We start from the raw sequence: 15,914 nt of genomic DNA on the forward strand, positions 1-15,914 counted from the left end.
TTCTTTTACTTATTTCACGAAAAACGTGTACTGAGAGCGTATTGACGCATCTGTTAAATGTTACTTATTCACTTGGAATTAAGTTAGATCTACGTGCTTTGCTTAACTCTTAACCACAAATATTCTCTCTATCGTTATTGCTATCATTTAACCTTATATCATAAATCTTAGTTGCTAATTCGATCATTATACTATGTTATCAAAACATATTTTTGTTCATGATTCTATACACTAACATTAATCGTATTTTAACAAGGAATAAAAGCTGTCTCCTTACTAGCCGAATACGAGCGAACCTTCCTTGTGAGTGAATGTACTGCACAGGTGCATTATTTCATCACTTTTTTTACCTACGTTATCACACAAACGCCTATGCATCTGATGCGAAATGATATCAGTTATATTAACGATACATTCAATTAAACCCTCGTCGAGACATGCTTACTTTAGTATAGCTTATCTTAACTTATCGAACAACGTTTAAGTTACTTTACACAATTAAGAATGATCGTACGCCTTCGCATCGTACCCTAAAACATCATGACAACCCTAAATTACGTTTCTTGGCGCGATGGTGGTGTAGTACACGTGTGTCCGCGGTGGGGCAGTCTAACTACATAGAGGAATCGCAATCCGGGCTCGGCTCTTCTAGCATTTGCGCGGATCTCTCGAAATCTTCTGCAATGATCAAAATTGACGTAAATGGTCAAAACTTACATTTACACTTTTAAGCGTGATGCAGATGAGGATGCAAATCGAGAGCCGGCGTTTTGATGAAGAAGCGTGTCATGGTGTTGCCTTTTCCGGAACAGTTTCGACTACCGAAAAATCGTAGTTAGTTGGTGTACTTCGTAGCCTTTTCTAAATAAGTTTTACTCTCAATGGCATAGAAAACTCTCAAACACTCTCCTACTTTCTAACAAAATGGAAAAAGATAGCTATTCCATACGAATACACCCTCCATTGTTCAACTGAATAAACAAACAGCTCGAAAGAAACGGCTCAGCTTACGCTATCGTCCAGCAGAGCGCGCCACTTATTCCTGTTACCCATTTCAATGATTCGAGCAAGTTTATGCTATTCGTATCGGCTCCATATTGTTTCTACTGGATTTATGTGTTGCTTCTTCTTCTTCTTCGTCTTCTTCTTAGCCTTTCTCGGCCCACATAGGCCACGGTTTACACACAAGGTCTTCCCGTGTCCATCCACAAAATCACTGGACTGGTAGGACCTGATATTAGGGTGAAAACTTATTTCTTATATGCTACTTTAGCAAGTCTCAATAATATATATAAAAAAAAAACATTACGGTGGCACAGATGAGGAGATTTAGAATGATGCATTCCAAATGAATCCGCTAAAAAATGAAGTTGTTAAAAGGCAAAAGGGCAAAGGTAATTACGAGATTCAAGATCTCTTTCCAATTCAACAAATATCTAACATCAGAGGTGGTTTTAACAAGATGATTACGTTACCAAGATTTTGGCACTATAGTGTTATAATTATAATTCTCAGTAGCTTTTCATATTACTCGTTGGAAGATGATATATATGTTTGGATCTGATAAAAAAATGAGCATAATATATTGACCAACTCTACAGTAGGTTCAAATGAGACGCAAACATTGATGAACAAGGAACCTTAGTAAGTTTTCATTTTGTTAACTATGTTTAAAATGGGCAAGACATCCCCTAACAAACAAACAAATTGCATGATACTTTGGCCTTGTTCAGCGCACAAGCATCTGCTTTCATCCATTCAGCCATCATTTGAACAGAATTAGGTCCTGTGCATTACAATATAATTATAGAATTAATGCAAAAAGTAATGACTCACTACTCCAAATTTGAAAATATCTACAACAATATATCTTAGTTTTATGTAGATTATTATTTGTAGATCTACGCAATAGAAGATTGTCAACTCATACCACTTAACAGCGATGCCCGTGATGGGTTCAAGTCCGGAAGGGACCGTGCATCCATACGTAGGACTGACTGTCCTGCAATGGGTACATCAATAAGTATCTCAAAACAGAGCCCTCTAGTGGTACTGGCAGGCCTTTGTAAATCAACATTTGTAAATATGATGTCCACGTCGCCCTCAGGGTTCTTGCATAGGCCCTAAGCAATATATGAACGTTCGAATGGTCATACGCTATCGATAAAACAATTCAGAACTACACAATTATTCAATTTCGTCCACAATAATGAATACAGAACAAAACATAACTAATACCAAACTACTTATGGTGCAAAAAGCATGATTGCTGAATCATAAATTTCAACATTAATTTGCAGTGCATAATATTTAAGCAAAAAACTTCACCTGACAACTTACCCTGACAACAAAGATCAATAAATAAAACCTTGATGGGCCACGAAGGACGCCCAAACAAAACAAAAACTATTGCAAAGTCACCGAACGAACGTGTTGGATTTTTAACCAATTTAGAATATTCAAATGCATCATATGTACAAGATGCGCTACACGTCTTTAGTTAAAGAAAATCGGATGTTCAAGCGTGTACCCTTTGACACCTGACATGATCAATAACGATCAAATCGGTGTATACGTTTCTTTCATACTACAGAGACGGCGTATTATGTTACAAAAAGTATAACGGCGAGAGTGAGAGTTAATAATGGCTGCTTTGAGAGTTGTCATTAAAGTAAAACTATTTAGAAAACAATAGTTACGGTACTTCCCAACTAAAAACTAACGGTAATCGAAATAGGATTTGAAATGTGACTGTAGTGAAAATTTAGTTGCATTGTGGATCCATATTCCGGATATCAATACCAAAGAAATTGAACTGTTTTGACCGAGTGCACAAACAATGAAGAAATAGAATCACAAATAAAAAATGAAGAAAATATGTAGAAAAGACCAAACAAATTTGTGACCTCTTTCAAGCGTTATCGCATAAATTGTGTGTGTTAGTGTTGAGAAGTGGGATTTTTAGCCTGTGCCTGGTGGTACTTAGGTCGTCGATCGAGCACCGTTTTATAAACCATTTTGCATGCCTTCAACGTGCCGGTGCCCCTCTATGGCCGGTCAAGCCAATCGTTTGGTTCCTGCTACCCTGCCTGCCTACGCAGTAAGGCAAACAGTAATTCGATGTGAACCGGCCGTGACCAGATAGAGGGGCGGTTCCGGAACGTCAACGAGACACGCCGGGCACAGGGGTTATGTTAAATGCTGTTACGCCGTTAAGCGTCAGCAGTTCCACTTCAATAGCTTTGGTTTGGGGGTCCGGTTGGCTTCAACACCTCCGTTTCTCGACTGCCACTCACGTACACACACGCCACACCGCGTGCGCGCCACCATGTCAAAGCTGCCATCTCTAACTCTCTCCTCCGTGTACAACTGGCTTCAATTGGTTTTGGATGCTTGCTGGGGCTTTTGTCAAGCTTACCAGCAAGCAAAGTTGTATATTGATCGGTCTCCTTGAGAGTCTGAGTTTGAAGTGATTGAACACATAACCCGTTTTGGCGGATGGTTTCGTTTTTCGACGAATGGTTTTGCCCGTTTCCGGCACATTGCTTTATTTCCTTCGTGCACTTTGTTGCTTTCTCGTTTGTTGTAAGCACAATAATTTTTTTTCATATATTTTTTAAATGGTTTTCTCAGATGCTCTTTTCACGTTTTGATTTTGTTGTGGCTTTTTTGTGTATTTTTTTGCCATCTTTTTATGTTTTTTTTTGTTTTGTTTTTTAGCCTATAATTTTTTGGCTCATGCCCATATTTTTTGGCATTTGATCGTTCTGATCTCTATATTTTTTTCCTTTTTTTGTTTTGTTTTTTTTTATGGCTCTTGCCTTTTTTCGATTTGCATACTGAGAAACCTCACATCATTTTTTCATCATTTTGTACTGCATGGCACATGCACTATAAGCTCGGTTATAGTACGAATCTCTAGAGAGAGAGATGTCTCCACCCTAGTCTCGTGTCAGGCATGTCTCGAGCATAGCCCTCTTCCGCAAACCACTACCCGTGTATCTCCATTCTACGGCTGAATAACGACACATGACACATCCCCCATAGCTCAGGCAAGGGGAATTTGATTATTAAAAATATAGTGATAAAGACAAATCGACAGTGTGTGATTGGAGGTGAAATAAGTGTTTACAGTCGTCATAAAAAATCAAAGGAATTGGCACATTAGACAACAATTCTTAATTGGAAAAACGATGAAATGGCAAAAAAGGATTGAGAGTCTAACGGTGACTCGAAGCATACTTACTCCTTACGCGTCGGCAATGGGAGAGGTATTGAGCGTATCGATTCTTGTCCTTCTCGTCCTTGCAGCTGATAAGGATCGAACTCAAATGTTTGAATGCGTACATCGCCACCTCGGAGGCGCACGCCAAATCCGGCAGCCGAAGGGTCAGCACGACTGCCGAACTGTCGTTGTCGATCGTGCTGTTGCTGCTGTTGGACAGATTGCTCAGCGAATACCCCAATGAGGTAAACGAAGGCTCACGTTTAATCTGACCGAGCAGGGGGGTTGCTGCTGCAGCAGCAGCAGCAGGCACTGCCGCCGATTCGCGAGCAGGGGTAGTAGCATTGATATTGTTGTTCAATGTTGATTTCAGATCTACACTCGACTGGCGAGTCATCTTTCGTGGTGGTTGATCGTTGCTTGGAACCACCTCATTAGCTAGAAAGACATCGAAGTGATACCACAAATAGTTTTTAGTATTGAATCCATGCGTTCGTGAAAATGTTTATCAATAATGTGTGTGTGTGTGTGTGTGTGTGTGTGTGTGTAAGAGCACAGGCATTAGAACTCACCATGCTTCCGTTTATTCTTATTATTCTCCCGACCTCCCGTTGCCTTGCTATCATCCTTCTCCATATCACGCTTCGGGCAACTGCAGATTTTGACACTGATCGACTTTCTGCCCAGCAGAGTGCCGTGTTCATTTTCCACCGTGAAAACAAGCGTCGTGGCGCGCCTTTCCATCGTGGGACATGAGTTTTGGCACAAGAACTCCAACGAAACTGGCACAGTCTGTTGCTTCTCAAGATGTTGCGGCGTGCCGCCGCTGTTCAAGTCAACCAGCACCGCTAAACGATCCTCGAAATTTACCCCTTTCTCCCGTCCCGTGAAGGAAGCCTCTGGATTTAGGCACCGCACGACGTGCTCTTTGTGCGCGAAATCTTTAGCTGTAAACAGTGATGTGTAACATATTTCATATGTACCGGGTGAAGGAGTGTTGACCACCCACGGTAGAAATGCAATAAGAAGGATTGTTATTTTAACTCGGTTCAATAATTATGCATTAAATAGTTGACTTACCGCCATCCTTCGCTATATCATCCTGGCATCTGGAGATGGCATTGTAAGCGTACTGTGAGTTCGAGTACACCAACATGATGCGCAGCTTCAGTCGACTGTAGTCCGATGGCTGCATGTAGGTAACGTCGAACGTGACCGGAGTTTTCTTCTTCACGAACAACTTCTCCAGTGCATTCGAATAGCACCAGGCTGAGGCACTGCACGGCTTTCCACTAATGGCAACGTTGAACTGTAGCAGCGGATGGGTGAAATCATCGAGCACCGGGATTTTCTTGTAGTGAGTCGGTGCTTCCCGCCCGTCCAGCATGGTCAATAGTTTTGCGTCAGTTTCGTACTTCACACACTGCATCTCGGCCACCCCATTGTTGTGGAAGAAATCATTCAACATGAGTTCACTCAAATCGCTACCTTGCTGTGGCAGCAAATCATTCGTCTGTAAAGAAAAGCACCGTTTCGGTTAGTTTTATCGCAGTAAGAAGCTACCGTTAAATCTAGCATAATTATATGTTAAGCGTTGTACAGTGTTAAGCCCTTTTTTGCCGTGCGCACATATTAAATAAATAAATAAAAAGCTATCATGTTACATTTGCTAACCGTAAACTTTAAATGATAAGATTTGTTTAAAAAGAAATTCGCAAAAAATATTGCATATTATGCTCCTTTCTTCTCGCAGAGCAAAATCCCGGACGATCGTGTCGAAACGTGTTTGTTCATGTTTTAAAGCCCGTTGGGTGGAGCATATCTCCACATAACAGTGTGATAGAGAGAACCTTATTTCAAACGCATCTCTCTTTCTTTGGAGCCCGCGATGCTTCCCGCGAGAGCAGGGCTCGCGCTTCAACCAAACCCGTTTCATGCTGCATGTGTTACGTATTGGTGCGCCAAGAGTACGCAGCCGGTAGACAACCTGTAGCTAACTCGCTTACCCCCTGCATAAACCCCACCCCTAGCAATGCGCCAACGAGGGGGCTTGTTCGTATGAGTGAGCAGACAAGGGGCACGACTGTAAGTGTGTGTGTGTCTGCGCGAACGAATCAAGGGAAATGCATAGAATAGAAGAAGAAAAGGGTTATTTCTCCCGGCATTCGCACAGGCTGACAAATGTTATCTGCGCAATATGCTTAATTTGCACGCCATTGATGATATTCATTGATGAAAAAGTTAATAAAACTTAGAATAATCACTCAAAATATACTTACATTCATACGGAGCAGTGACTGGCAATCTTCTCCACTGTAACGAAAGAAGAACAAATGTTACAAGAAAAAAATAGTACGGTTGAGTCCTATACAATTTAAACACAATCCATTTCTACTCACTTATGACACGATCCGGTGTTAATATCACCGAAAATTTCTCCGTTCAGCATCTCCATATTGTATTCCATGGCGTAAGATCTGGTAAAACTACCTGTTGAACGAAAGAAGAAACAAAGCGCCCGAATGTTTAGAACAGTTTGTCGATGCTCTTGTGTTGAAAAATCGCCGATGTCTGAGAGAGGCGCATAGAAATCAGGCACAAGAAACCTTGGACGCAGGTAGAGAAAATAGGCGTTTCAACGGACCGAAGGAACGAAGAAAAGGAAATATGCAAGAATCAGAGCGCAAAGAACAAGCCTCCTACCAGGAGATAGAAGCGTAAAAAAGAAACGCAAAACATCTTCAACCGGGTGTCGATGTGTGAGTGTAGACTCTTCCAAGAAAATCATACATAGGCTTGGCTCCCGATGGAGGAATCACACCACCATAATATTGTGTAATTGTCTGGAGTTTATATCGCCATTCGCGAAAACGAGCCCCCTCATTCTATATGCACCCCTATTATTGCTCAGCCCTTCAAGGGGCAGGTTCTTTTCTTCTCGGGTACAGCAAAACAGGCCCATTAAAAACCGGTTATGGGCGAGCAAAACATGACTCATAATTTTCACAGATCTTGAACCCGCGCCATCTTTGATCGGGTCGCGTTAATTTCGCATAGAACGATGGGGCCTCAATATAAACATTGCATCAGAATTCCTGCACAGCAACCAGAGACACGAGATATAATAATTGAGGTTATACATTTTCTACTTACTTTTTATAACAACGTGGTCACATTCACAACGAGGTACACATAAATCACATTCAGTCACGGATGTAGCCAGCTTCACTCCCATTTACATTAGATGGCCACTTTTTGCTCACAACTACTAACAAACAAACTTAGAAAAAAAAAACTTCACTTCTACCAGCGTACGGAAAACGACAGCGAATTTCGACCGATCACACCAAGCGTTCAAAACACAATAACATTGCCCTGCTGCCGGTGCCGCTTTCAATGCGCTGGACCGGTAAAGGAAGCTCTTCTACTTCTTGTTTTCCCAGTTCTATCTCTTCCGCTTGTCACAATTGTTAATAACAACAAGTTTGTTTTTCAAGTTTCTGCTGACCACAATCAGTTTTTTGTCCATGAAAATGCTTTCAGTTAATACTGTGTTACCATATTTTAAATTTAATTCTAAATTCTCGTAAATGCTGTCCGTAAAAAAGTGTCACTGTTTTTGTATGGATAAAAAAATCTTCAACCGGTTGGGATGAACGGTGAACCGGTTGGTGTAAAATTAAAAAGTTGGTCGTTATCATCCGCAATAGAACGATTTTCTCCGTGCATTCTTTGTTTTATAAGCTGTTCCATGAGTTCTGAAGTGAAACATTAATTGATTCATACGAGAAATTTGTTTTAATCACTTAAATTTTACACAAAAACACCAATTTGAACCGGTTCGCGAACAGCTTCGCCAAAGAACTGTCAAAATAGAGTTTGACAGCAGCGCCAATGCTATTTTGTCTTCGCTCTCACTGTGTTCTGCAATGCTCGTAATTTCGCGTTCCTCTTGCTAACTTCGGATTAGTTACAGTAAGTTAATAATTTTACGAAGCGAATGTATTGAAATTGTCTTGAAAACCACGGCTAATAGTGCGTGTTGTAGTGGGAAAATAAACGAAACCCGTTTCCCGTATTGGCAGTGGAAGCTGTGTCGTTCGCAGTGAGGTTATGTTGGCGCGTTTTTTGACGGCTGCCTTGTGAGTGTGAGTGGTGTGTTGTGCGGTGCAAAAGAAAGCCGATTCAAGGTGACGAAAGTGAGCGAAAATCTTTGTGTGCATTTGTGTAGAACTGCGTTCTAGAAGGTCCAGCTGCTCGGCCGTGGTAAAGTGAACCCCGTGGTACCTTTGTTCGATCGCAGTCGTTTACGCGTTCGTTCGCCATGTTCGGTGCGAAGCCCGGTGGCTTTGGGCAGCCAACCACCAACACTGGGTTCGGTACGTTCGGGACCAACACGGCGGCTGCAAGCCCGTTCGGCCAGACGACCGCATTCAGCAAACCGGCAACGGGTGCGTTTGGAGCGACTCCGGCCTTTGGACAGCAGCCCACGACGTCGCTCTTTGGCCAGACGCAGCAGACTGGCGGGCTGTTCGGGGCAAGCACCAGCACGGCACCAGCGTTTGGTGCGGCAACGACGCAACCAGGGTTTGGCGGTAAGTGGAAGCTATGGGGGAAGGCACGATGCAGTGCATTCGCATGACGTCACACTGCACTGAATGTTATTGCGTCGCAATTGGGACGACGATGCGTCTTGAGTGTTATGATTTACCATGAGTTAGTTGACGCTTAATGCTATTTCTCCATTGCAGCCTTTGGCCAGGCACAGCCCCAAACGACGTCACTGTTCGGGACGCAAAACAATACCGCCGCCAATACGTCCCTGTTTGGCAACAACAACAACACCACGTTCGGTGCGGCCAAACCTGCCGGATTCGGTGGGTTTGGCCAACCCGCTACCCAAACGACATCCCTGTTTGGGCAGTCCACGACGAACAACACGGCCACGACGGGCTTCTTCGGGCAGAACACACAAACTGCGGGGGGATTGTTCGGTGCGGCAAAGCCGGCTTTCGGTGCGGCTACCGTACCGGGCGTCGTCGGTGGCAATGGCACGGCGGTGGCCAAGTATCAGCAAACCCACGGCACGGATACGCTGGTTAAGAATGGGCAGACGACCACGGTCAACACGAAGCAGCACTGTATTACGTTCATGAAGGATTACGAAAACAAATCCGTCGAGGAGCTGCGATTTGAAGACTATGCAGCCAACCGGAAGGGACCACAGGCGGGCGCACCGGGTGCCGGGGGTCTGTTCGGAGCCGGCACACAATCGACCGGGCTGTTCGGTGGCACGGGCGCTACGCAGACGACCGGGCTGTTTGGACAGAATCAAGCGCAGCCAGCCGCGGGCGGGTTGTTCGGTACGTCGACCAACACGTTCGGCGCAACGACGACACCCGCCTTCGGCACCACTGCGGGCAGCACGTTCGGAAAGCCGTTTGGCAGCACACCGGCGGCCACTTCCGCGTCCGGCTTTGGCTTTGCGCAATCGACCACGTCCACGCTGGGCGGAGGGTTGGGCGCGAACAAACCGGCGTTCGGTGCGACCGGTACGACCGGCGGACTGTTCGGACAAACGGCCGCCCCAGCGACCAACACCTTCGGCCAGACGCCGTTCGGTGGATTCGGCACGCAGAACACGGCCGCCCAGCAGGGTGGACTGTTTTCGGGTGCGGGCGCTGGCACGGCTGCTCCGGCTGCCGGTGCGTTCGGGACGCTGGGCGCTCAGTCCACCCCGTCCAGCTTCAACTTCGGCACGAACACGCAAACCAGCGCGGCCGGATCGACGCTGTTCGGGGCGAAGCCAGCCAACACGTTCGGGACGCTCGGGGGCACCACGTTCGGGCAGAGTGCGACCTCTAGCGCGGCCACGTTTGGGCTCGGTACGAACACGAACGCCGCGGCAGGAAACTCGTTTTTCGGCAACACCTTCAACAAGCCAGCGGCGACAACATTCGGGCTGGGTACGAACACTGCAGCCGGTGGTGGGATCGGTGGAACTACCGGAGGGCTTACGTTCGGCACGGGCACATCGTCCCTGTTCGGTAACACGGCTGCCAAGCCGGGCGGTCTCGGCACCGGGACCAGCCTGTTCGGCAACACGTCCACCCTCGGTACGGGCGGTGCCTTCGGTACGATGAACATGGGGACGTCGTTCGGTGCCGGCACGGGTACCGGTGGACTCGGCATGTCGACGCTCGGTGGACTCGGCTCCATGGCGCAAGGTGCGGCAGGACAGCAAGCCGTCCCGATTCATCAGCAAATTCTGGCGATGGCTACCTCACCGTACGGTGATAATCCCATCTTCAAGGGTATCAAACCATTGGCCGGACCATCGGAGGACTCGCTGAAGCCCACGAACCCCTCGGCCCAGAAGGCGATCCTGGAGGGATCCAACTACCAGCTAAAGATATCGTCCCGTTCCGGCAGCACGGACCGTGTCAAGGTGAAGCCACTCGGTGCGGCTCAGCTGAAGAAATCGATCTTCGAGGGATTGGAAGAGTACGACAGCACGCTGGAGGATAGCTTCACACTGAAGCCAAATGCGAAGCGCTTGATCATAAAGCCGCGCACCAGCAAATCCATGATCATCATTCCGGAGTCGGGTGGCGGTGGCGGGCGGGACGGAGGACAGTACAATCTGTCCGGCGCATCGAACACATTGATCGGTGGCGATGCTGCCCCGACCCCGACGCGTCTGTCCGGCGCTGGAGAGTCATTCCGCAACCAAATTCCAACACACCCGAGCGACAGTGTGGCGGCGGGCAAAAATCAGCCGCAGGGATCGACCGACAGCAGCAGGCGAGTGTCGTGGCTGCAGTCGAACGTTCTGGACAAGGTGCGCCAGCAACAGCAGCAGCAGCAGCAGCAACAGGGCAGCAATCCTCGCCTCTCGGAGTCGGTGCTGGACAACACTATCAAAGAGTTTGCAGTATCGTCTTCAACTATGCGAGCCGAAAGGGCTAGCTCGATGACGTCGAGTGCGATTCGCGAAGGTAGGATAGTACAACTCCGATGTTCCGCTGTGCAGTAGCATTCACTAATACGGTTTCCTTTCAGAATCGGGCGAAGCGGAAGATGGCGGTCCGAGAAAGGGTGCGGGAAAGGACAGTGCCTCCAGCACATCGCCCGTCCTGGGCAATCAGACGGTAAATGATAGCTTCTCGCTCACGAATCGTTCCTTCTTGAACGAAACGAGCGTTGGGGGTGGAATCGGAACCGAACTGTCTACATCCGTTGCTGCTGTGGTGGAGGATGCCGAACCGCACCCCACAGGGATAGTGCTGCGTCGTGTGGGGTAAGTGATTGGTAAAAAGTTTATGCGCGAGTCATGTTCTCATTGCATTGTTTCTCTTCGCTTTTTCGTCGCCGCAAGCAGCTACTACACCATTCCTTCGCTGGATGAAATCGCGCAACTGATGGATGACGAGGGTCGATGCGTCGTTCCGAATTTCACCATCGGCCGCAAGGGCTACGGTAATGTGTACTTCAACGAACCAATCGACGTGGCCGGACTGAACCTGGACGAGATTGTGCACTTCCGCCACAAGGAAGTCATCATCTATCCGGACGATGAAAGCAAACCGCCGGTGGGCAGCGGCCTGAACCGCAAGGCCCAAATTACGCTGGATCAGGTCTGGCCGCACGATAAAACGCTGCACGAACCGATCAAAGATCCGCAGCGGCTGGCTCTGCTGGACTACGAGGGTAAGCTGCGGCGTGTGTGTGACAAGCACGATACGCGCTTCCTCGAGTACCGGCCCGATACGGGCAGCTGGGTGTTTAAGGTGGAACACTTTTCCAAGTACGGGTTGAGCGATAGCGACGACGAGGAGACGCCTCCCGTCGATCCCAAGAAGGTGAAAATCATGCCGATGGCCGGTCAGCAGCGAAAGGATCTGCTTCAGAACAAAACACAGCAGTCTACCGGTGCCGTGCAGAAGCAAGGTGGTAAGGAGGGCGAGCAGAACGGACAGGAGACAGAAGATGATCGACGGCAGCAGCAGCAGCAGAGCAAGGATAGATCGGCCAATAACAATACGTTCCGGCATGTGGCTGCATTCGAGAATGGTGCGGAGGAGGAGGAATTCAATCCGTCGACGTATGGCGATGAAAATATGAACTTTTCCTCCCAATACCATCGGGACAATCCGACCAGCCCGACGGCTGCTATCGCAATGGAGATGGGCACCGATCCGCACAAAATTCAGCTCATGAAAGCGTCCTTCTTCGCAGACGACGACTTCGATGGGCGATCGGTTGCGTCCGAGTTTGGCCACAGCGAGGACCGGGACAGTCCGGATCAGATCGTACCCGGTACGGCAACGCGCCCGACTGTGACCGGCGGCCCCACCAGCGGTTTGCTGCTCCAGAGCCTGTACAGTACCAGCAATACCGTGCAGCGTAAGTCAAACGTGCCGCTGACGGGGCAATTGCTGAAGCTCGATGCAACGCCCTCGGCGGGAGGCTTCGGTCCGGGCAGCTTGCTGAAAACATCTACCGCCAAAAGCATCCATGCCGGTTCGTCACTGAGTTTGGCCTCGTCCAAACAAACGGCAGTGTCGAAGCAGCAGAAACAGGTGACTGCCGATGGCGGTGTGCTGCAGCCGACTCTTCCTCCCATTGCACGCCCGCTCGGTCCGCAGGCGAAGCCGCTCGCACTGAAACCAAAGGTTGAACAGCTGCACCCGATCAACATTGTGATTCCGCTGTCCAAGTCGATGCTGCGTCGCTTCCTGAACAACAAGTCCAACTTGGCCTTTTTCCACGGGCGCAAGTTTAAGGTCGGCTGGTCGTACGGCACGGCGATGGTGCAGCTGAACACGCGCGACAACTGTGCGGATCTGGTGCGTCACTTTGAGTCGCTCGTCAGCTCGACCCCCTCGCGGCTCACCCTGATCGGGATCGATGCGGTGAAACCCTTCTTCCGGGGTCGGGGAGAGAATGACTTTTCTCCCGCGGCGCTACAACTGCTGCGCCTCAAATCGACGGCCGATCCGGTGACGTTGGACGACGAGTCGTTTGCCCGCACGATTGAGGGCCATCTGCGGGTGCGGCTGCGGCACGACGAGCGTCGGCATCGAGATGCGATGGAGAGCGACTGTCCGCATCTGGTAGCCGCCGGAAGGTATCAGGCGCTGGAGGACCATCTGCAGGAGGCACGCGCGCTGGTCGAAGTTTCGACCGATGAGTACGGTGAGCTGTGTGCGGAGGTTTGGGCACTGCTAGCCGCCCTGTGGGGAGCACGGGAAGAGCTGGAGGGCGTCGATGAAGCCAGCCATCTGAGCACCATGTTCCGGCGTGACCTCTTCTCCGAATGGATCGAGGACGTGGTCACCATACGCTCGCAGCAGAGCAGCAAAAAGGGCGAAAAGCGCGACTATCTCGACCAGCTGCTCGAGCTGATCCAAACGCACAAGGTGCTGGAGGCGTGCGAGCTCGCTTTCACCAACAACGACATCAATCTGGCGATGCTGCTGGCCCAGATCTCCGGTGGGCCGGTAGTGCGGCAGCTGCTCCAGCACCAGCTCACCTGCTGGCAGGACTCGGAGGCGGATAAGTTTATCGATCCGCGGCGGCTGGAAGCGTTCATGGCGATTGCCGGCATACGCATGATGAGCTCTTCGCACGGTCCCATCAACATGTTCGAGCACGTCGACTGGGTGAAGGCACTGGCGCTGCACCTGTGGTACGTGTGTCCGCCGACCGCGTCCATTACGGACGCACTGGTGGGCTACGAGGAGGCGTTCGGGTCGACCGAGTTCTTTACCCATCCGCCGCTGCCACCGTACCGTGCGCGGTACGCACAGAAGGGACCGAACAATGGTCCCATCCACGATCTGCGCTTCCACCTGCTGAAGCTGTACTCGAAGCGTAGCTACCCGCTGGAACCGCTGCTAAATCCGGCCTCCCACACCGCGGACGTGACCGACTATCGGCTGAGCTGGCTTCTGCTGCAGGTGCTGGAGACGCTTGGCTATCATCACTGTTCGGAGTTCAGCCGCAGCCAGATACACGTCGCATTCGCGAGCCAGCTCGAAAGCCACGGGCTGTGGCAGTGGGCAGTGTATGTGCTGCTGCATCTGAGCGACAAGGCACGGCGGGAGCTGTCCATTCAGCAGCTACTGTACCGCCACATCCAGCTCGTATCGGACAGTGCGATCGACGACGATACGTTGGAAGCGGAGCGGCAGGAGTATCTCTCCCGGGAAAGCTTCATCGTGGAAGAGCTGGGCGTTCCGGAAAGGTGGATTTTCTGGGCGAAAGCAGTCCGCGCCGGAGTCGAGTTCGATTACAAGCAGCAGGCACATTATCTGCTGCTAGCCAAGCAATGGGCCTTGGCGCACGATATCATACTGCAGCACTTGGCGCCGGAGTTTGTGATGCACAGTAAGTGGGGAATTGATCGATATTGCGGCTATCAGGAAGTGGTGCAACTATTGTGTATTATTTTCTCCCTTCATTTTTGCAGACAAAGTGCCACAGCTGAAAGCAATGCTGGATAGTATCGAGGACACCAAACAGATACCGAGCTGGTCAACGAAGGGTCAAATTTTGGTCGATTTCATTGAGCTGAATGCGCAGGTAATGTTGGTTTGATGATACAACTTCAATTCGTGTACGTCCCCAATACCTAAATCCCATTCCCAAACTTTGCTTTCAGTTCGAGGTGATGCAAGAAGCCATGGACGAGGCAGTGGTTGAACAGCGGCTGGAAGGGCTGAAGCCGAAGCTGTCGGAGCTCTGCTCGGTGCTCAGGATGTTCCCCTGCCCAACGCCAAAGCACCGGCTTTTGCAGAGCGAAATAGCGCAACGGCTTGCCTACCTCATCCGCACGCACTACGCCGACGATCCGCAGATCAGTGGCAGTGCGCTGATGCGTGGCGCCCTCGAACGATTACCCTTGCCGGAGGAGCACGTGCTGGAGGAGCTGGACCACATGCTGCGCGCATTCATGGCGGAGGAATTAAAACAGAAGTGAGCGGATAGGAATTAAAGCAGTGGTGAGGATATCATAACGAATTGTACATTATGTTGTGGTCATTGTGTTTGTGGTGAATTAGGCTCGCCATAATGCGCCCCGCAATAGGCCAGGCGGGGCTCTAATGCACGCCTAAAAGGAAGTAAATAGAGATACGAGGATACGGCACGAGATCAGTGGAGCAGTGCAGCAGCTATCGTGTGTGTACCATCGCGTACGTTTTCCTTTCTTGTTGTACTACTAAGTGACTCTATTCGATATAAAATAACATTACATAAATAAAACAATTATGCCGAGAGCAGAAACAAACGCTGGCGCTGGCTTAGTTTGTGTGTGCGTGCGTGCGTGCGTGCGTGCGTGCGTGTATAGCATCCGAAAAAAAGGGTAGAGAAAAATCTCAAGCGACAATGTGTTTGTTTCTGAGCTTTGGTGTAGTTTGTAATAAATAATTTATTTATTTTTTTATAAAGAGCGTTCTTCTTTTAAATAATTAAATAATCAATTAAAATAGTAAACCTTCATTGAGACAGATGTTATAAGCTGAGATATATATCCAATATGATGGCTCGCTGTTGGGGAGCGCTTGCTGTTGCTGTTCTCTCTTCTCGCTGCTTCCTTTGTGTGCTTCTTCGCTCCGATATTGTTCTTCTACCTCTGCACTATTTATGTTTTATTTTATTTGTTTGTTTATTTCTGCTCTTTGCT

General features: G+C 48.7%; 2 protein-coding genes across 2 annotated transcripts; one reads left to right on the forward strand and one right to left on the reverse strand.

Annotated features, from left to right (window-relative positions):
- Positions 1-68: 68 nt before the first annotated feature.
- Positions 69-7,664, reverse strand: LOC121588898 (tumor protein p73-like). The gene is made up of 7 exons (XM_041907334.1): positions 7,379-7,664; positions 6,625-6,715; positions 6,505-6,538; positions 5,306-5,738; positions 4,798-5,172; positions 4,247-4,663; positions 69-678 (listed from the first exon to the last, which is right to left on the reverse strand). Exons 1-7 carry the CDS (start codon positions 7,458-7,460, stop codon positions 614-616), a joined length of 1,497 nt encoding a protein of 498 aa, XP_041763268.1. The 5' UTR covers positions 7,461-7,664; the 3' UTR covers positions 69-613.
- A 445-nt stretch (positions 7,665-8,109) lies between these two features.
- On the forward strand, positions 8,110-15,603 carry LOC121588897 (nuclear pore complex protein Nup98-Nup96). Its single transcript, XM_041907333.1, has 6 exons — positions 8,110-8,820; positions 8,977-11,223; positions 11,288-11,525; positions 11,607-14,617; positions 14,700-14,812; positions 14,892-15,603. Exons 1-6 carry the CDS (start codon positions 8,550-8,552, stop codon positions 15,207-15,209), a joined length of 6,198 nt encoding a protein of 2,065 aa, XP_041763267.1. The 5' UTR covers positions 8,110-8,549; the 3' UTR covers positions 15,210-15,603.
- The last annotated feature ends 311 nt before the right edge of the window (positions 15,604-15,914 follow it).

Source organism: Anopheles merus, chromosome 2R (genome assembly GCF_017562075.2).
Source record: "Anopheles merus strain MAF chromosome 2R, AmerM5.1, whole genome shotgun sequence".
Classification (NCBI taxonomy): Eukaryota; Metazoa; Arthropoda; class Insecta; order Diptera; family Culicidae; genus Anopheles; species Anopheles merus.

Bases quoted from the DNA above. Each gene is read 5' to 3' on its own strand.
- LOC121588898 (XM_041907334.1), bottom strand. From the start codon at position 7,460: ATGGGAGTGAAGCTGGCTACATCCGTGACTGAATGTGATTTATGTGTA. The intron at 5,739-6,504 runs GTAAGTATATTT...TTTTCTTTACAG, and splicing joins AGTCACTGCTCCGTATGAAT to ACGAATGATTTGCTGCCACA. The intron at 5,173-5,305 runs GTAAGTCAACTA...CACTGTTTACAG, and splicing joins TGATATAGCGAAGGATGGCG to CTAAAGATTTCGCGCACAAA.
- LOC121588897 (XM_041907333.1), top strand. From the start codon at position 8,550: ATGTTCGGTGCGAAGCCCGGTGGCTTTGGGCAGCCAACCACCAACACT. The intron at 8,821-8,976 runs GTAAGTGGAAGC...TCTCCATTGCAG, and splicing joins GACGCAACCAGGGTTTGGCG to CCTTTGGCCAGGCACAGCCC. The intron at 11,224-11,287 runs GTAGGATAGTAC...GTTTCCTTTCAG, and splicing joins GTCGAGTGCGATTCGCGAAG to AATCGGGCGAAGCGGAAGAT.